Source organism: Rhinopithecus roxellana, chromosome 17 (genome assembly GCF_007565055.1).
Source record: "Rhinopithecus roxellana isolate Shanxi Qingling chromosome 17, ASM756505v1, whole genome shotgun sequence".
Lineage (NCBI taxonomy): Eukaryota > Metazoa > Chordata > Mammalia > Primates > Cercopithecidae > Rhinopithecus > Rhinopithecus roxellana.
This window is the reverse complement of record NC_044565.1, coordinates 15,246,140-15,269,045: the sequence shown is the minus strand read 5'-3', so window position 1 is coordinate 15,269,045 and position 22,906 is coordinate 15,246,140. Positions and strand designations below refer to the sequence as shown.

Sequence of the window (22,906 nt, the reverse complement as noted above, 5' to 3'; positions counted from 1 at the left end):
TCGGGCCTCTTTGATCCTTTACTTTGATAGTTTTCAGTTCCACTTTAGCTAACTCTCGATTTTAAATCCATGAGATGTCAAAGACATTTGAAGTTGAGGCAAAAACTGATCATATCTAAGAAGAGATGGGCATCATTTAAAAGTCAAATGTTCTGCAAGCATCACAGACACTCCTTGTTTCTACATTGTTTATTTTATTGTGTTGCAAAAAATCAAATCCTATGAAATCTGGAGATTTCTGCACCTAGAAAATGAGTATTTTGCATTTCATATTGCAGAAAGTTTTAAGGATAAATTAAAGGGACTTATTTTAGAGTTTAGTGCACTTTTCACCTTTAGCAATGCAATGCTTCTATTCCCTGAATCTAGACCTTGTCAACAATTAATACTTTGATGAAAATAGGTGCTTATGGCCTACCTATCGTAACAAGTAGGAAACTTCAAGAACTTTTTCCAGTCTATCCTGGATAAGAACCAGATCTATAATAGATGAGACTCTAAAACAATGGGCAACTCTAGAGTAACAAATATCTTCCTATACTTGTGTTGAAAGGGCTACCTCCTACCGTGTAACAAGAATTCAAACTTGTTATGTAAAAATATTTCTTTCAAACCGCCAAGGAAGTCCACGGAAAGTCTCAACAGTGCTTGCTCCCTCTTGGATAGTAAAAAGGTCATCCATTCACTTTTAGACATAAAATGTAATATCAGCTTACTCCTCTGTAATAATAGAAGTCAGTTAAAGCCTCTTCATTATCCCTGCTTCAGCCACAGTGGAGCCCCCACTTGCACTGGGAGGAACACGATTGTTTCCACAACTTTCGCTTTTCCTCTCCCTCTCTTATCCTCCAGGGATGAAGCAGGAAAAGAAAGAAAACATAAAGGGCGTAAATGACCTTACTTGGCTAATATTATTGTAGCCATCTAGTTGAGCTTAGCCTTTACTTAAAGTTCTTAAGGAGGCACTTTTTGGAAGCATTTGGTTCTTTAGAGACCTTAACCATATCATTAGAATTCTTTACCTGCAATTCCATTAAGGTAGTAAATGCACTTCCTTCAGATGGTCATTTAGGATTCCCACCTCGGCCTCTGGTCATGTATCACTGTAACTCCAAGTTCTTTTTTCTTTTTTTTTTTTTCTTTTTTCTTCTTTTCTGAGTTTTCTAAACTACTCAGCCCAATTCCTTCAGTAACCCTGCTAAACAGGGTACAACACAATTCTACATGGACACTAACCTAGGGTCCACAAGTGTCCTTTGTCGTAACAAACCCTAATGTATGTACAGGTGGCTCCTGGTACATCAATATCTCTTTCCTTGGCCACTGGGCATCAGTCAGCCACAGTCTCTTCCCTTGAAGATTTCTCAGGCATAGTCAAATGCTAGTTTGCTCACTACCTTGACCACTGCCACCCACCAAGTTCCAGAAGACACATGTCAAATTTTCTGAGATGTTCCACTAATGTCCCTTTCTCCTACACATGAGATAGGGAAAAGTAAGCTTCCACCTTGCAGGTATGTGGAAATCACATCAAATCTCAACTCTCCAAAAATCCTCTTCTAATTCTCAGTCTCCTCATTCCTTATTCTGCATTTTGATGGATTGAAGTAGGTAATTAATTCAGAACCCTAAAAGCAGTTCTCAGTGTTCTCCTTTGCAAGTCTGGCTTAAGTAATTTTCAACTTCATTTTGTAAGATGGAAACAGTAATCTGTTTTTGACTTATTATCTTATCATCTTAACATCTCAGCTGAAACTGAAACAAAAAGAAGCATTTAAATATTCGATTATATCCTCATATCAGTTGCTTGCAATTTATTCCAAAATTATTTTAAGCATACATTGATTGATACATATCTACTAACTTCAAAGCATAATACAAGGCCCCTTAGTGATGCTACTGTAGCAGGAGAGATAAAACAGGTAGTAAAAACAGCTAGATTTACCAAATCTGCTAGCTACAGCTATAGGATGGCACAACAGTCCTAAACTCAGCCTAGTGTAATGACTAAGGACCAGACTCTGGAGCCTGACTGTGTGGATCTGAGCCACAGCTTTTCTCTTTCCAGCTGTGTGACTTTAGCCAAATTGCTTAATCACCCTGTGCCTTAATTTTCTCATCTGTAAAATGGAGATAAAATAGCGTCTCCTTCATGGAACTGTTATGAAGAATACCAGAGTTAATATTTATAAAATGAGTAGAGCCCTATGTATGTGTTTGTCGTTAGGAAACTCAGGGTCCATGTAGATAGAGTAATTTTTTAAATATTTGTTTATTTATTTTGAGACAGGGTCTTACTCTGTCAACCAGGCAGGAGTTCAGTGCACAGTCATAGCTCACTGCAGCCTCAACTTCTTGGGCTCAAGTGATCTTCCCACCTCAGCCTCCTAAGTGGTTGGGAATACAGGTGTGTGCCACCATGCCCAACATTTTTTTTATGGTAAAGATGAGATCTTGCTATGTTTCCCAGGCTGGTCTCCAACTCTTGGGCTTGAGCAGTCCTCTTCAGCTTGGCCTCCCAAAGTGCTGGGATTATACATGTGTGCCACCACTTCTGGCTGGGTAATTTTGATAGCTGCAGAGACTTTAGTATATATTTTCCCCTGGACTTATTATTTCCGCCGCATTTCTCATGACCCTTACTTTTAAATACATGGCATTGTAAGACATTTTAGTATTGTGTAGACTGATTCAGCTAATAAACAAACAGCAAAAGTCCAGTGAAAATGCAAACTTTATTCAAAGACCTATTTTAGCTCAGATCTTTTTGTAAGCCTGCATTATTTTCTCATTGTAGTAGAATCTCTTTTTGCTCATTTTCAGTAATTTATTTAATTTATTACATACGTTTTTAACACATGTGATATAACTCTACAGGAAAATTTTAAAGCATCTCATTTAAGAGACATAATAAGTTGTCTTTATTTAACAAATATGTATGTAGTGTTAAAATGTGATTTTTTAAAAAGTTAAATCGTCCATCAAGCCTAAAGCAAATCAAAACAAAAAAAATGTAAGCATGCTAACTTATAAGAAAGAGATCTTTATGTACAATAAGAACCCAGGGGAAAAACCCAGCAGAAACCTTTAGGATCTCTACATGAAGGAGATAATGAACAATACTGCAAAATAACATCCTCAACTATTTTCCTTTGATTAATGCAATTTTGTAAAAGATTTTCCATAAGGATTCTCAGTGTAAGCTGATACCATACTCCTGCTGTCTAGTTCAAATAATTATGAGAACCCCACAAAGAGTCAAGAGAATGTGGTCCACATCTTCAGGTTTCTAACATTCTGATTTAAAACTTCTACAGGAAAGAATGGACTGTGTGTACTTTAAACCCTTCTTCCTCCATGTCATTTCTCTCAACTGAGGTTTGATGAAGGTGAACCACAAACAGTTTGAGGTTATGTGTTCTGACAAGGGCCTACAGCGCAGGTATTCTGTGCGACTGATTAAGGGCAAATCCACGTGCTTTAAAAATCTGTAGAATTCATGGTAGAGTTGACAGTCCTGTTAGAGAATGCTTCTCAGAGGCAGAGGACATAGCACATGTTTCTCTTTGCCACTTTTTATTATGAAATTCTAAAGTAAACAGCAATAACTTTATAGTTAGAATGATTCATAGTGCAGCTTTGCATAATTTGAAGAGGGGGTTAATTTTGGATAATGATATCTTTGCTTTAACTTAGCTTAGGTATAATCTAAGAATAAAGGAACTGAATTTTAGTTCTAGTACGTCTCTATTAAGTTATGTGTCCTTGAACAAGTCTTGTACCTTCCTGTGTTATCATCAATAAAGTGTGGATGTTTCATCATCAATAAAATAAATACATTGAATAACTTTCAAGCTCTTAGTATTTGATGGTTTGTGAATACTGACTAAAGGACTGCACTCATTAAATGCCTCTATGCCCCACACCCTTTAGAATTATTTCCTATATTGTGAGCATATATCAGTGGGCTCTAAATAGACATCATTGCTCTGATTTCACCAGTTATTAAAAGGGAGAATTTGGAGCCCTATTTTTCTTGTGAAATGGGGAGAGTGGATTAAAGGGGCTGTGTTAAAGGATATGAAAGTATGTCCTTTGTGCGGGCAGCCCCGCACCTTCTCTGTGACAACCTCTGGGAAGAATGCAGCTCAATTCCCTTGAAAGTGTGCCTTTTGGAATATCAATTATCCATGAAAGAGATGTCTTAAATTTACCCAAATGTCAAGAATCTTGCTTCTACTATATGTAGAGTTTCAGAAGTAAAACTGGAGGAAAACAGCTGTTGTCCAAAGCACCATTTTAAACAATACCTTGTATGTGATCTTTATCAAATGGTAACTAGTCAACGTAATACAACTCTTTTTTCCCCTCCTCTCTTACAGCACCAGGGAAAAATTGGAGTTAAGTTTAATGTTGGGACAGATGACATCGCCATTGAAGAGTCCAATGCAATCATTAATGATGGGAAATACCATGTAGTTCGTTTCACGAGGAGTGGTGGCAATGCCACATTACAGGTGGACAGCTGGCCAGTGATCGAGCGCTATCCTGCAGGTAAGCAAGTGAATATGTATCGGGGGAAGATTTTATGAAAATCAAACTGGAAGAAAAAGCACTGTTTTGCGTCCGTTTCACCAAATTGTGGTTTTCTGAGAAACCATCAACTATTTATTGGACTTTAGAGTCATGTGAATGTAATGCTGTCCTAAACTGTTCTTGCTACAGTGTACAAATGCCATTTTATAGGAGAACGTGAAGGTGTACATTATCATTTTCAAAATTCAGGACATCAATGAAATCAGAAAAATGCACACATAAAAAGCACAACATATCAAAGCTCTTTTTACTGGATCCTTGCATTTAAACAAAGGAAAGGCTTTGTCAAAAGTAACAAAGTTAAAATTTAAAACTAAGGGAAAGAATATTATAACACTTTATTTATTTTTCTTTTCTGAGAGAAAATGAAACCTAACCATTCCTCAGCTGGTGGTGCACAGCTGAAACTCATTAAAGTGTAGGAATCCCATGAGATAGAGAAATAGTGAGAAAACAATAGTAGCATAAATCAACAGTTATAAGAACATGTACATAAAAGAAGTTTGTTTTCACTTTCATATAACCATGGAGTTTCATGAGGATTCTTTGACACTAGCGCTACTCATTTTAAGTCTATAAAATAAATGTCAAGCCATTATTGATGAAATAAAAATTATCTTGTTTATTGTGAATGAGTTTTATCAATATTATGTTATTGAAACAAAGGTGGTAGATTAGAAATTTTAAACAGTGTTACTTGTGATTGTATGTATCCTCAATTTTAAAACAAATATGTTTTGAAGTAAAATATAAATTAAAAGTATAAAGGTATTTTACTGTAATCATTATCATCTTTATATTTTAGTATAAAATAGGTTACCAAAAATATCTGTCTCATTTATCTCTTTCCCCTTTAGATATAGCTATGTTTTTTGCAAAGCACACAATTTATAACACAGTATAAGGAAAAAGTATAAAAATACATTTCTATTTTATCCAATAAAAATAATAATCAAAATATATATTAAATTCCTCTCTCAGACTTATTTGGTTCTTGAAAGAAGCAATTTAATGACATAACCAATGTATTCAATTGATATCAAATATCCCAAGTACTGACTCACGATTGTGGAATGAAATGTCTGTAATACCCTTCTGGACCTTTTCTGGTTTATAGAATTCTAAATCTTCAAGCCCTAGTTCAAACCTATTCCATAAGCCTAGTACTCTGCAAATATTTGCTGAATTAAATGTAATTTTAAAAACTACCCTATGACAAAATTAGGGAGCAAGGAAATTAATATGTCCAGTGCCTGTTATAATACTGGCAAATATTAGGCACTCGATAAATATTTGCTGAATCGATGTCTTGGGAATTATCACAATTTTACACTACAGTTATGTGAACTGTATACAACAAGGTGAAGTAATAGAAGATTTGAAAGCCAAGTAACTTAAATATGCATGCAATGTTACATAGCCCCTACTAATCCCAGATTATTGCATTATCTGAAATCCTGGTATAAATGTGCAATTTCAATTTTTATTCTATATTTTATCAATTTAACTTTTTTTTTATTTTATGAAACAAGATCTCACTCTTTTGCCCAGACTGGAGTGTAGTGGCAAAGTCATAGCTCACTGTAACTTCAAACTCCCGGGCTCACAGAATTATCCATCCTCGGCCTCTCTAGTAGCTAGGACTACAGGTGCACACCACCATGCCTGGATAATTTTTAAAAGGTTTTTGTAGAGATGGGGGTCTCGCTATATTGCTCTGGCTTGTCTTCAACACCTGACCTTAAGTGATCCTCCTGCCTCAGCCTCCCAAAGTGCGGGGATTACAGTCATGGGCCACCATGCCCAGCCTAAAAATTTGCTTTTAAAAGTGATAGCTAAAACCTTAATAAAAATCCAGAAAGATGTATTGGTAATTTTCCTAAAATATGGATTAATCACTGCCTATTTGCTGAAAGAAAGTCATCACACTGGATGCCATGAAAATACATAGTAGGGTAAGGTCTAGGCTTTGCTCATGGGATGTTGTCAGCTGTGAACAGTGGACCTGAACATGCAAAATAATCAATCCTGTTACTATTGCAGTGTGGCGTTTGCCTCTTGAGGCATGGTTTCGTGTTCATAGTTAATTCTTTAAAATTATCTTTATTTAGTAACTTTTAACACTTATCAGCAATTTCCAAACTGGTATCTTTACCTAGAGGTTATTACTACTTATGGTGAGAAATGGAAAGTCCCATTACTTTGGGAAATTAGTTTGGAAAAGTTTGGGTTAAGCTCCCATGCTCAAATTTGTTTGGGAAATTCTGGGTTAAGCTAAGTTAAAATATCTATACTTGGCCTTTATTAATATGCATAATGTATCTCTATAAGAGAAATACAGGATGCATTACGCAAGCATAGATGATAGAAAAGAAATATAGGATATATTAGCCAAACATCATTGCATTTTAGTAAATATTTTATGTTTTCAAAAATTTCTGTATCCCCCAATTTTACTCTATTTTATTTGATTGAACACATACCAGATACCATGTACAGAATATAGTTCAAAAAAGATATGGTTCCTGTGTTCTTGTAGCAGACTAATGTCCAATTTGAATCTGGTAGCTGAGATTGAGGCAGTACTTATTAATTATTTGAGAAAATATTTCTACATGTTTTCCTATATTAATATTTGTTTAATGCATATAGTACCTTATTTGCCAATTAAACAATTGTTCAGAATAAGAAACACAATGTAAAAGATGTTTAAAAATAGAAATGAGCAGTATAGTAATAAGAAGCAAATCCTTACATATAGTTATTTCAGATACAACTTTCAACTTTTAATCAGAGATTTTAGATGCCTTTTTACCAAGATATATTTTAGAAAATATAAATAAACCGACAGTGGGCAAAGTTGCAATTATTCTGAAGGATATACGCAAGGAAAAATACAGAGTCCGCCCTCAAGAAAATTAAAGCACATATGAAGAGTTTTAATATATACATATAAAAAGTTAATGATCAATATATAAAGAACTCAGGGGAATCACCATTGTCATCAGATGTGTTATTAATCATCTGCTCTGTGTTCATTTCAGTGTGATGCTGAGGTAGGAAATGAGCCATGAAAATTTCAAATACCTTTTTCTCTTGGAGATTCATCTGCAGTGGTGCCACAATGGCCGAATACAAATTTTGAAGTGTGTGTGTGTCAACTCGATTAAAGTGTTTGTGACAAAGTGATTGTAAATACATGTTCAATAGCAAAAGTCTAGTATATGTATTTTATGTCAGTTTGTGGTATGGCTCTTTTTATTAATTTTGGGAGTTATTTTTATTAGAAGAGCAGCTAAATTCAAGCTTTTACCACCAAATCCCATAATCAGAGAAGCGGGAACCAGCAGCCTATATTTGGTTCCTTTAAAGTGCCTGTACTGCAAAATATAGGTAATAAGGATTGAAATTAATAATTAGTATAGCACTTAACCCTCCATTATGGGTCTTTGTGGTAAGTGCTTTTATATGAAGCAATTCATCTGGTAGCAACACTATACCTTTAATGAAAAGCAACCAAAGCATTGACCAATGGTACTACCCTGTAATTGCCTGGAAGGCTTTCATAGAGAAGCTAATTAGTAGAGGTAGATTTTATGCTCTTTTTGAGTATATGAAATCTTCCTATAACTCAACAATTTATATTTTAGAATAAATATTGAATTTTCTGAATAGCAGACCTAGTATCCATTATTTTCTGTATATAGAGTAAAGTAGAGAGATAATATTTTACAAACCATTTAAAGTTGAGAAAGCCATTTCTTGGTGCTTATCAGTTAAAGCTCTAGAATATAATGCATCATTAATCTCTGATTTGTCCCTAATTACAGTTATGCAGCAAAATTTTCTCTCTCAACAAAAATAGACTTTCTTTTCTCATAACATTAATTCACAAAGCCTAACATCATCTTGCTTACCCAGACTAAAGATTGCTTCAGATAAATCACTGTTATCTTTGATAATAAACCTTTGAATTTGTTTTCCTACCACAGTGTGTCAAAAAATTTCTTTTGCACTCTACACAAGGTCAAATGTTCATTTTATACTTGAGTTAACATATTAAATCAACAAATATTTAAAGGATATATACTACATAAAAGGAGCATACTAAATTTACAGTCTGGTTACAGAGATAGGCAAAAAAAAGTTCAAGATTAAAAATATAAAATGTGAGAAAGTGCTAGAGTTATGATATCATATTTGGCTAATTTCTGAATAAGATATAAAAGGAAAACTTGTTCCAAGGAAGAAGAGACCATTTTGAAGTGAGTGGTGTAGTAAGACTGTGAAATCAATAGTACATTAGGTTTAGGTCTCTTCAAGCATGCATTCATTTACGAAGGATTAACAGGAAGTGATAGAGACAGACAAACTATTTAGGAAACTACTAAACAATCTGTGTATCAAAAGATAAAGTACTAAAGTAGAATGTGAGAAAATAAACAGGATGAATGCAGAATACACTGTAAAACCTAATGAACAACTTAATAGAAGGAGAGACATTCCTGCATTTTAGGCTCTCTCTCTCTCTCTCCCCTTCTTCTCTGCCTCCCCCCACCGCCTTTTAACCAACAATTATTCAATGTTCTAGTGCAGCTGTGTGTCACCAGAAGGCAGTAGATACCAATGAAATGGAAACCAGTTGTAGGAAGGAACAAAGAAGTCAAAGGCATTATTATTCCTGTTTGCCAAGAAATTGGTCTGAATGGGAGATCAGGAGGATCCAGAAAACCTAAACATGTCAAATAAAATGTATTAACTTTCAGAATGCCGAGTTTGATTGCTATTAAGTTTAAGGAAAATAGAAAATGGTGGTCTGGAGTGGTAAGATAAAGAGATCCTTTAGGGATAAGGAGATCTGAGAGAAAGAGAGAAATGCTCTAAGACTCCATAGAGATGGTGTAAATCTTTTTTCATGATCATGCAATTTGTCTGGAAGAGCTTATGGGTATTAGATCTAAACCTTAACTCCATTTTCATCCATGAAAGCTGGTAAAATATTTCAGGGTTCAGGAAGTCATACTGATTATTACCCCAAATTCCAAACCTTTAGTGAAGCTTAATCGATTAGTTTATTTTTAATTCAAGTCATCAAAAATTTATTATTTATTTAAGTCACTCTAATATTTAGAGATTGCAGGGTTGTTACTGAAGTGTTGGTTAATTTAATGATTGTTTTATATTTGTTTAATTTAATTTTTCAAAGTATGATGTAATTAAGGAAATCTACCTTACATGATCATTACATTTGAAGGAGGGAAGGAACTTCAATATTCTTCTATTCCAACTCCTTCATTTATCAAACAGCAAACTGGAACCTTGAAGAGACCAACTAGTTTGCTCAAGATCACAATGCTCGTTAGTGGCAGAGTAAAAACTACATTTGGGGACTCCTGTCTACAAGCTATGCACCTTCCTTTATGAAGTGTGGGAAACATAAATTAAAATATACAAAGATCATTAGATGCATTTTTAAACATAGCATAGCCTATTCTTCATAACTAAATGTTATTACTTGCATGATTGGTCCTAACTGTATCAGTCGATGTCACAGTCTGCTATTTCTGCTGACCCACACAAACACATAACACATACAAGACTCTCTTATGAGTATTTAAGCATAGTAACACATAAAAAAGATTTTCTTATAATAACCATAGTTGTTTGGTTTTCACTAAAGTTTTGAATCAAAAATACTCATTAGTAAGCACTAATTATTTTCTAACTTTACTGGAGAAACTATTAGCAAATTAAGTAAATCATTATGGACCATTAGAACATTAGAATACTTAAGAATCATTTGGGCCGGGCGCGGTGGCTCAAGCCTGTAATCCCAGCACTTTGGGAGGCCGAGACGGGCGGATCACGAGGTCAGGAGATCGAGACCATCCTGGCTAACACGGTGAAACCTCGTCTCTACTAAAAGAATACAAAAAAAAAACTAGCCGGGCGAGGTAGCGGGCGCCTGTAGTCCCAGCTACTTGGGAGGCTGAGGCAGGAGAATGGCGTAAACCCGGGAGACGGAGCTTGCAGTGAGCTGAGATCCGGCCACTGCACTCCAGCCTGGGTGGCAGAGCGAGACTCCGTCTCAAAAAAAAAAAAAAAAAAAAAAAAAAAAAAAAAAAAAAAAGAATCATTTGGAAGAAAAAGTTTGTTAAAAGAAGACTTGCCCATGTTCTCATTAAATGTATAGATATGGGGAATCTTTGACTAATTTTTTTCCTTTCTCTAAAAGTAAATAATGAAAATATAAGTATTGTGGAAACTGATAAACCATATGGAATATTTGAATTATTATTTAAATTAATAACCAATTTTGACTAGAGTCCAACAAAAGACATAATAATCAGGGTGTGACACACAGAAGGTGCTTAATAAATAGTTATTGAATAAATCTACATCCCTCATTAAACTTCTAGGTCAAAGCATTTTTTTGCTAGTAGTTTTTAGCCAAAATATACTTACATGCATAGATGAATATTTATTTCGATATATAAATGTTTGGTTTCCACTGGAAATAGTTAAATGTTTACTAACACTAATTTTCTATAATAAATCTTACTCTGAGAAATCTGAAGCCACAAATACAGTAGCTATGTTAGATTAAACAAGTGTCTGAAACTCTGATTTTTCCTGTTTAATTATCTTTTTAAACAGTGTTCATTTTTGCTGGGAATTTGAGGTTATTCCAAATGACGAAACATAATGAACTTTTTTATTAAGTAGTATATTGAATATATCTTCCTAAAATTCTAAGCTTAGCTTCTGAGAAATTGTGTCCAAGGAGATGGAAAGAAATGATATATTACCAGACTTCTCACTTGTTCTTACTTTAACAATGACTTGGATTTTTTAAATATCAGAATTTTTATAGTTACTGTAAGGCAACCATGTTAGCATTTTTAAATTTTCTGTTAAAAGAGAAAGCAAGATTCTGATGGTTTGATGGGTTTTGGCATCATTTAAACTACACAGGCTGGCAAACAGAGATAATGCAGATGTTTTCTAAGAGTCATGGTAAAACAAAAGTAAAGGATATTATATCAAGTAGGCTAGAACTTTTGCCAAGTATATCTTATGTTATAATATACAAATAGAAGCCCTTCTAAACGATTTCATGAAATTTCCCCCTTTAACTTCTTGTCTGCCATTATTGTTTCCAACATACAATTTGTTTAGTAATTTAAGTTCTTATCATCATGAAGGGATATACTGGCCTCACTCCTGAAAAGTAGTCATGTTAAACAGAGAATAGCATTATCATGATTTTAAATAAGTGTGGCTAAAGATACTGGCTGAGATTGTCTTGAAGGACTTTTTACCAAAGATATGGGTAATCAGGTTAATGAATCTATCTACTGGTTACAGATAATGAATTAATCATGTCAGATATAAAAAATTAATTGTCACTATAATGCAAAAATTTAGCTTTTTGAAAATGAGGTGGAAACAAGTTATAAGAATAGTTAAACATTGAAAGCCAGATAAATGACATTTTAAAGAGTATTAGGTTTTTAGGAAACTTCAGATGGTATTTACAAGTATTTGGTTGATTTTAATATTTGTATTTTGTAACAGTGGCTTTCATAATTTGACTATTATCTAAAAGTATCTTCATTTTTATCATATTGTTTATAATTAGCTGACTTCAATGGAAGAACAAGTCACATTCCCAACTCAATGACAAGCCTTTCTCTTAATACTTTCTCAAGCACTCTGACTTCTTATATCTTCAGGAGCTTTTATTAAATAGCACAGGCATATTTATTTATATATTTTTATAATGATAGCAAGTAATAGCTAGTATTTTGGTGTATGATGAACAATTTTTAAAACTGTACTATGTGATTTGTTCCTTCTCAGCTTTAATGTCATTAGTTGAACGTCAACTATGTATAAGTCTCATGACTGTCATGCTATTTATATTTGTCCACTGTCTACCCACTTTGCGTATCTTGTAAGCTCAAGAATAACTTGTTTTGTTTTGTTTTGTTTTGTTTTGTTTTGTTTTGTTTTTTGAGACAGAGTCTCACTCCATCACCAGGCTGGAGTACAGTGGCCCGAATTTGGCTCACTGCAACCTCCACTTCCTGGGTTCAAGCAATTCGCCTGCCTCAGCCTCCTGAGTAGCTGGGACTACAGGTGTGCACCACCATGCCCAGCAAATTTTTGTATTTTAGTAGAGATAGGGTTTCACCATGTTGGCCAGGATGGTCTTGATTTCTTGACCTCGTGATCCACCCACCTCAGCCTCCCAAAGTGCTGGGATTATAGGAATGAGCCACCGTGCCTGGCCAGGAGTAAGTTGGTTTTAATGTCACTTAACTTCTAATAAACAAATGGAAGTGCCGTCAAGAGGAGGCAGAATATCAAAAAGGACAAACTATCCTACACTAGTGTCAAGGCCCCTATGGAGAGTACAAAGCTTTGGAACTGTATTTAGTTTTAGACATTAATCTAAATCAGTTTTTCTTAACTTCCTTTGAATCTCTGCCTCCATAAGAATCCAATAAAGTAGACCATTCTATCTTTAGAAAAATACACATCCATCTGCATTTGTATACAAAATAATGTATGTGATGTTTAAGGGTTGCAGTTTAACATCCTTAGGCCCTTTTACTTAGAATTCAGAACCTCTGCTCTAGGTGATCTTTGAGGATATTGAGATTTTGGAGGAAAAAATATAGTCTGTGTAATGAACATATGAGGAGGAACCTCCTCCTCCCCTAAATAAACATGCTTCCAGTGAAATGTGGCTGCCCTTTACTAACCTTCTTCTAATAACCTTCTAACCACTGACATAGCCCTCTGGGTGGAGCCTTTACTAGCTCAGATAATTTTCTTCTTTCACAGAATGAGCCCAACTTTTGTACTTCCAGTTTTAAACAATTGTTCTCCAAAATAGGATCATAAGAATGACATTATCCTTGTAATAAATTTATTTTAAGCACTAATACTATGCTTGATATAATTATAACACTGGGGCATTACATAATAAATATCCTTAAAACCAAAATACATGTTTTAAGAGTTTCATTTGGAAAGGTCTCTTGGTAAATCATGTCATGATTGTGAAGTGTGATGGTGAAATAACTGTGTCCAATATCATAAAGATAAAAATTGCTATCAATATAACATCTCTGGAAAGTACAAGAATCCCCCTGTGTCCATTGAGGAATACATTCCAAGACTCTCATTGGATGCCAGAAAACATAGATAGTACCAAAACCTGTATATACTATGTGTTTCCCTATACATATATCCCTATGATAAAAGTTAATGTATAAATTAGACGCCATAAGAGATTAGTGACAATAACTAGTAATAAAATAGAACAATCATAAAAATATGCCATAATAAAAGTTCTGTGAATGTGGCCTCTTCCTCTCTCTCTCCCCATCCCAAAATTTCTTATTGTACTGTACTCACCCTTCTTCTTGTGATCTGTTGATCTGATAACCCAGATGGCTACTTATAAGTGACTAACAGACTATATAATGTGGATACACTGGAAAAAGAGATGATTCATGTCTCATGAGGGATGGAGTGGGATGGCCAGAGATTTTATCATGCTACTCAGAATGGCATGCAATTTAAGACTTTATTATTTAAATTGCATGCCATTTACTGAAATGGCATGAATTGTTTATTTCTGAAATTTTCCGTTTAATATTTTCAGACTGCATTCGACTGTGGATAACTGAAACTGTGGAATAAGAGGAAACTACCATATTACTGTTCATTATTATGAGAAGAAGTTAATAAAGCCCTTTGCATGTATTTAGGAAACTTAAAACATATCATGCAAGAGGACAATTTTTCTTTTTTGCGCCTCTTACTAGATAATTTTTCACCTTTGTCTCACCATTATTTTCTTACTCTGTGTGATTTTGTATTTTAAACTCAATAGAATACTGATAATCCATTTTGTTTTCTTCCAACAAAATAATAAATGTCTAGCATCAAAATTATTACAACTAATGAAGTTAGGAGAATATAGGAAAAATAAACATTCAAGATTCTGAATTCTAAAGTACCTCACATGTAACGATTAAATACATTTTGGCCACTATTCAAAGTTCATAATTAAAAAAAGAAAATTCATCTAGAGCAAAGATCAACAAATTTTCATCATAGAAGGCCTAATATTAAATATCTTTGGCTTTGAGAACCACATGATCTCTGTCACAATTACTCAATTCTGCCATTGTAGCTCAAAAGCAACAATAGCTAATAGGAAAATGAATGGGTGTGGCTGTGTTCCAATAAATCTTTATTTGCAATATTGGATAGTAGTAGATACATTTGACCTGTAGGGCATACTTCATTGACCCCTGAGAGAGAAGCATGACAAAGGAGCATAAGGACCAATCTGAAAAAACTTCCAATGGCCAGAACTTGATCAAATTGAGCAATAAAACTAATAGACATGTCATTGGATTATAACCAAAAGTAAAATAAACATCTATGAACCCATGCTGATATAAACAAGTAACTGAACAGATAGAAAGATAGATATACAGACAGATAGATAAATAAGGAAGCAGGGACAGCTCACCCATACAGAAAAATTAAAATTAATAATGTAGAAGGGTGATGGAAATAGGAAATCATCATTAGAATCCCAATGTAAAAATTTTTGAAGTTGGGATTCCCTAATAGATGCCAAAATAAGTGCGAAAAACTTTTGAGTAGAGATTAGTACTTTATGTAGTCTAAAAATATTTCTTCCAAGTAGAAGTAGTTTTCTTCAGAAAACTCAGCAGATCATGTTAAGTGATCAAGTTAAATGTCACCAGTAATAAAAAATATTGACTTCATGAACCTTCATGCTAAAAAAAGGCTCTTCACTTCTTTGGTATTCATGTTCTCAACAAAAATCCATAATTTCCATCTAATTATGACAAATCCAAATTGAGGAACATTTTACAAAATGGCCAGTATTCTTCAAAAGTGTCAACTATGTGAATTACAAAAAAAGACAGGTCTGAAGGGACAAAGGAAACATGGCAGTTTAATGCAATGTGGGATTTAGGTTAGATCCTGTAATAGAAAAAGGACATAGTTAAAAACTGGTTAAACCAAATAAAGTCTATACTTTAGTCAACTGTTTATTATCAATGTTACTTCTTGGTTTTGAGAACTGCCTAATGGTTAGTTAATTACTAACAGGAGGAAAACTGAATGAAAGGTATTTGGAACTCTCATTCTATAATTTTGTTTTTTCAAAATAAGAGTTTAGAAATGATTTCCACCTAAACATACCTTTTACTCAATTCTATGTAACATTTCAGAAAAAATAACTTAATGAAACATAATGCCTTTGTGTAACTATAAGTCAGATGCATTTGTTGTGAAAAAATGTATTTTGGCTTGTTCATGTGGTTATCAGAAAAGCAGATTTATTCCAGAAGAATATCAACCTAATTTTTCTAACAATCCAAAGGTGTAACTTCATCTAATCCTAGAGTTGGTTCTTAATTAAGACAGAATGACAAAATAAATGTAAAAACCTTTTGAAGTATGAAGCCTTTAAATAGGCCATATATTAAAATTTAAATTATGATGATGAATATTTTGTGTCAAATGTAGTCTCATAGGTAAAATATTTCTCAAAGACAGACTTTTATCTTAAACATTTTAAATTCTGTTTTGTTTTTAGCTTTGTGAATTTAGCTGTGTTACAAAGCAGCTGACTTTACCCCTCCCCACAAAGTTGAGACAGACTTTCCTCATGTTAAGTATTATTGAAGTAATTTGTCATCTTGGGCATATTATGTGTATTGGTGGCCCTAGTATGTAAAATGTCCACTGAGAATCCAAAAAGAATGTATCTAACATAAGCCTGTCTAGATATTACCATATGCATTTCCAATGGAGTATTTTAGCAGGATTTATGAGATATAAAATCGGACAGAATAAAGGAATATTTCACTTTCATTTTTCTAGATAGTGTCACCTAATTGATAACATGCCATAATAATTTTTCAGGGTCACCTTTGCTGGAGCATTTTAAAGGTCCGAGTAGAGTCTTCAGTTCTCTCATTTATTATTTTTATTGCTCAGGTTGGCAGAGGACTTGGACGAGAGTGCGTTTTGTGGTTACAGGTGAAACAAACCAAAGGAAGCTTTTCTAAATGAAAAGATTTGCTTTGGTAAAAAAGAGAGGCAGAATGGGCACAATCACAGTAGAAGGCAGACCTGGGGATAATTAGATGAGGGCTGTGCTTTATGGAAATGGAGTTCAAATAGAATGTTACATCTGTCAAATTGATTCAATAAAGGAAATTCATGTTGCGCTAGCATTGGGGTGAAGAGGTAACAGAACTCATCCAAAATTCCAGACATTCATAGAATCTTTTGAAATTTCTGCCTATTTGTAAGAGCTAGTATCAGAAACAATAACTTAGACATGCAGTCTATAGTGGGCACTGTATATGGGGCACTATGCTAATTATTTTACATACATTATTTATAAACATTATTGCATTAACACTCATAAAATCTTTGTAAGACAGCTTACAGTATCTCCTAGTGATAAATGAGCAAACACAGGGAGATTCATTTACTTGCCGACACCATACATTCTAAAGCCTACTCCAGTGCTCTGTAGGATTATGCAATGCTGCCTAAGAAATAATTCTTAATTCTCCTAAGAAATAATCCACAAAATATTATTATTGGTCCCCACCAGATCAGATGACACTCAGACCTTTGTTGTGCTGAGATTCTGATACCAGTGGTTATTACTTCTATTCAGATCTGTAAGAGCTATTTGGGGGTCCTTTGTGATTAGAAGCATTCTCATAATAGTGTTCTTCCTCTCTGCTCGTTATTCTTTATCTAGATGCAGAAGTGACTGCGAAGTCTAAGTTGAATACTCCTCTTAATGACTAAAATTGCTATAGGATTATATACCACACATCAAATGATCAAACCAGACATATGCTACAAACTTGATGCAAGTTAAGTGTGCAGGTTAGCATGAAGTTTAAGAGGGAAGATTCAAAAGCCAGACTGCATGGGTTCAAATCCTAGTTCAAACACTGATGAGATGTGAAATTTTTTTGCCAAGTTCTTTAACCACATTTTCCTAATCTAAAAAGTGGGGACAATGACAGTACTTACCTCGTAAGGTCGTTTAACGTTTCATTGACTTATTAATTTCAAAACAGTTAAAATTTGTTAAAAACCTGGTAAGTAGTAAGTGCTGAGTAAAAGTTAATTCCACTATTATTAGTCAAAACAGTTTAGTTTTGCAATCCTGCAATTGCAATAGTCACTAACTTCCCTGTATTAGTTTGTATTTCTTTCTGGGAACAAATTTATTTTCTCTTGGCTGTCAGACTTCGGTTCACATACATGGAGACAAACCTTTCCAAAAGCTCAAGATTGTTCCTCCTGACCCTGGCAGACATGTAAGTGCTACTAGTACTGCCTCTGTCCCCAAACCCACTCCAAGCAGAACACTATGAAGACATTACTAAGAAAGACACAGTTCAAATGAGTGGCACAAAATACATGTTCTGTACAACTTTAGAAAACAGAGTGGTGTTTGGTAGTCAAGGCTGATTTCACAGAAGACTAAAATGTGGGCTGAGTGCTAAGGAATTCATTTGAAATTTAATAAATGCGCATTAGAGAAACCATGCTAGCTTGTGGACAGGGTACTGTGTATAGTTAGAGAGCGCGGATGCTGCCCGAGAGTCCCAGCGGAGGAGATGAGTAGAGGCTGAAATACAGTCTGTGCTTGGGTCTCCAAGTCATGTGCATTTCCACAGCCAGATTTCCTGAAAGTAGAGCTGTTTTTTTTTTTTTTCCTTTGTCACCAAGCATGTTGGGATTGCCCAAGACTTTTGCTTAAGCTATAACAATCCATGGAAGTTTTCTTTTTTAAATTTCCACGGTGGCATTCAATAATTAGGAGATCATAAAAATTATCATTCAAACAGACACAATTCTGATAAAAAAAAAAAAAAAGAAACACTATTCATAGTTACTCCTATATAGTAGGAACAAACCAAGATATTTGAGACAATCTGGAACATTTGTCACCTCTTGTAATACACAGTGCCTACTAGTAGAACTGAGACTACTGCCTGCATTTTACCTAGAGAAACTAGACTCAGTCTAAGTTAGTGATTATGATAAGGTGTTGAGTTTATTACTGTTGAGGCATTTATTCTTGGGCTGACATTATTCTAATGATCTAAGGCTTTTTACACAATTGGGCCTCTTTTCCTGTTATCAGCTATAAACAATAAATATTCCTCCCCAGTCTCCATTATTTTAATCCATCTGGTGTGCAGCCAAGAGGTTTATCTTTTTTAAATTGCTTTCATCATATATTTTCCTGCCCCTCAATTCTTCAGTGACTCGTCAAAGTAGACTATAGAACAAATAGAATTTGCATGGATGAAGAAAGATGTATAATAGGGTTCAAAGTCCTTCTGTGAGGTCAGATATTTTACATTTTGGAGTCTGTTTCAGATTTTAATTGTTTTGTTTCTATACATATAAATTGTTTGTAAATCTCATTTTCCTGATATACATTTTCCAGACTATTATGTTCTCAATTTCTTGTCCTTGCAATAGGAAATCTAGGATTGGATCTGTTTGTGTTTTCATTGTATTGTCATTTCGGTTTCACACTTTGAACTTAATGTTGTGTGTATTAAATATACCAGAAGGCCACTAACTTGATAAAGTAAGCATAATGACTGAATGGAATTAGGGTATTTCAATGTATAGCCAAACCAAAACAAATCAAAATGAGAAGATCCATTGTATTCACAATTTGTGACAATGCTGTTTCCAAACTTTTTACATTTACTTTAGAAAGGAAATAGCATGAACAAGAGTAGTTTTATAAGATAATGTACTTCAACTCTTACTGAGCTATGGTAACTTTTAGACTCCGTTCTAATTCTATACAGCTCAAGAGACCAATTTCTCAAGGTTATCAAATCATCCTGCATTGGATGGGAATTACACCAGATTGTAGCTCAAGTTGTTTTTATTTCTAAGGATCTGTGATTCTATGTAATCTATAAAAACAATAGTAGTCATCATATATATGTGCCAGAAACTGTCCCCAGCAGCTTTACAGACATTACATATTATTCTTAAAAGTAACCTCATAAATTATCCCCATTTTACGAATGTGATAAAATTTGGAAAGATATACTACTTGTTCATAAGTTCATTCATGATATTGGAATCTGGAATGTTCTAGCCTCCATAAAAATCAAATAGACTTGACTACCTTTTTCCATCAATCTTAATTGTGTGTTATATTTTACATATTTAAGAAATCAACATTTCATGAGATTTAAATTGGGAACTCTTCCTTCTATGGCTATTAAAAGGAAACTTTTCATTTTTGATGAAGAATATATCATCTAGTGCTACATATACTATAATTTTACCTAAATTGTAGTGATAATATAAAATGTTTTAAAAATGATCTACTTTTTTTTTTTTTTTTTTTTTTTTTTTTTGAGACGGAGTCTTGCTCTGTCGCCTAGGCTGGAGTGCAGTGGCGCGATCTCGACTCACTGCAAGCTCTGCCTCCTGAGTTCCCGCCATTCTCCTGCCTCAGCCTCCCGAGTAGCTGGGACTACAGGTGTCTGCAACCACAGCCGGCTGATTTTTTTTTTTTTTTTTTTTTTTTTGTATTTTTAGTAGAGATGGGGTTTCACCGTGTTAGCCAGGATGGTCTCGATCTCCTGACCTCGTGATCCGCCCGCCTCAGCCTCACAAAGTGCTGGGATTACAGGCGTGAGCCACTGGATCTACTCTTGATAATATACTATGTTGGGGTCCCTTAGCTCAGTAATCAAATAAAACTTCTTCCTCAAAAAGTCTGGCAACCTATAATTTTTTTTGTTTATTTTAAAGACTAGCCAAATAAAGCATTGATGGTTATACATGTCATTAATGGCACAGCTGGGATCCTACTCATACCCTCATATTTTCCAGGCCTTAAAAAATGTGCAAACAAAAACTAGAAAAGAAAATGCATTGCACTGATCTCCTTTGGCATAAACTCTATTAAGTACCAAGTTGCTATAAAATATGACTGTTTTTCTTCATGTTGTTTCTTTCTTGATAAAATATTAAACTAATAGTGCACTCATTTATGTGTAAGAGCTTACGTGAGATCTGTTTCTAATCAGAATGCTCAAACTCTTCCTAAAAAGAGATTAACAGGCCTATGCCTTTTTTTGTTCTCAATTCCTAAACTAGAATTGTTGACTATCTCTACAAATAGTTAGCAGAGAGTCATTATGTCAGGTTTCAAGAAGGAAGTTGACTCCGTATCTAAATATTAATGTCGAATTGCTTCTCTTTTTTACTGCATTAAAAAAAGTGAGCACTACTGTGACCATCTATTTTTGCCAGCAAAATCAGAATTTAGAAGGAATAGAAGGCAAATTCAGTAAGTCTGGATCATGAAAAAGAAACTGGAAGCATGAGTTAGGCCTGATAAGTATTCCAGAGGTTCATTATGATTGATAAGCCATGTTAGAGCAAAGGATAGTGGAAGACACAAGAGACTGAAGAAATGTAATCCCAATGAATTCAGTAATTTATTTAGAATATTTATTTAAGACCTGCTATGTGTCTGGACTTACTATGCTAGGGATACATCATGGAGCGCAGGAATGGTCACCGGTCCCTTGGAACACATAGTTTATTAGAGATAACACATGATTTCATATAAATTTTCTGGCTAAAGTGCAGGGAATAGTCTAAAGGGACCAGAATAAATGTCTATAAATGTCTGGAGCTAAGCTAGGTGACACGACAGTCCAGGCATTGCTTACTATAACACGGAAAGTGGAGTTTGAAGGACACTGATATTGGAATTCAAGATCAAGTTCTTCCTAAGGGTGTAGGCTCCAGGAACATCAAAAGAGAGCAGAAGACAAAGACATAGACAAAGTTTGTCCACTCCCTTTTCATAAGCATTTTTTCATATAGATAGCAGGCCAAAAATATTTTGAAGTTTGTTTTTGTAGGCGGAAATGGTGAAGCTATGTCTAATTTCTTAGGAAATATAGGGGATCTTGAGGTCATTACATCCATATAGTAGGCAAGTCTTTTTGTTTTAGGACCAGCTGATGCAGTCATCCACTTACCGGGCCTTCACTGTGCCTGGGCATTCTCAGTGGTGGTAGTCAGCCCCGCTGCAGGGCAGCGTTACTGAGGTATATGTCAACGTTGAGCTTGAAATTGGCATTCTTCTTCAGTGATAAGCACCAAAGGAAAAGCACAACAGTGTAAGACATTCATTCAGTTTTGAGTAGAAGAGAAACATTCCACATTAACAGTGAAAGTTACTGTTTTTTTTTTTTTTTTTGCCATGACTATTTAGCAAGCCCCACAAAATTAATTATAATCTCTCAAAATCACTTTTTCTTTTTTTTTTTTTTAATTCCTTAGGCAGTTCCTGAGGATAAAAATTAGTGTGAATAAATATATATTTGTCCTTTGGTACTTAGAATTTTAGAGTTTTTGAAGTGGACACAATGTATCTTTTGAGATCTCACAGTAGTTTCCAAACTGAAGAAAATATAAGCGTATTTAAATAAGACAATGTCTCCTGATGTAATCATTAACATAAGTAACGATTTGTCTTATGCAGAGTCGCTTTTATTATTTGTTTTGCACTGAGACTTTTTACATAAATTGGAAAGTTAACACTGACAGTAAATTTTTAATAGTGCTGCAGTCATCTGCATAGCAGATGTTACAGGGAGTGAAGTTACCACAAAGTGAAGAAAATGGTAATAGAAAATGTTTTGTTTTGTTCAAGAAATTTCATTTAATGATATGAAAGATTAAGTACTTCCTTTTGGAAAAGTTGTTCTATATACATTAGTGGAACTACATATAATATATAATCATGTATATTTCATGATGAAAATAATATTATTTTATAGTTTTAGTCATATAAAAATGCACATTGGTAGAGTTTATTTGGTAACTTTACTAATTACCAGAACTGCAATGTAGAATATTATGATTTGCAGCAAAACAAGAACAGGACAAAATACATTTTAACTAAAATTAATAATTAAAATGGACATGATTTTGACATTAACATAGAACTTTATTCTGTGTGCAAATCCATGAGTACTCACTTTTAGACTATTTTAGCAACTGGCAGCAAAATACTATCACATCTTAATATCAAAGATCTGTGAATAAACTAACAATATATTATTTCAAACTACTTTAAATTATCTCTGTATTAGTTTGCTAGGACTGCCATAGCAAAATACCACAGAGTGGTAGCTTAAAT

The 22,906-nt window shown here is 34.2% G+C and overlaps 1 protein-coding gene across 1 annotated transcript in view; it reads left to right on the top strand.

The window, feature by feature from the left end:
* Positions 1-22,906, top strand: part of LOC104668948 (neurexin-1-beta) — a 320,192-nt gene that overhangs the window by 275,588 nt on the left and 21,698 nt on the right. The window contains exon 3 of the mRNA XM_030921397.1: positions 4,383-4,554. Coding sequence (XP_030777257.1) covers positions 4,383-4,554 — 172 coding nt within the window. The remainder of the gene's footprint in view (positions 1-4,382; positions 4,555-22,906) is intronic.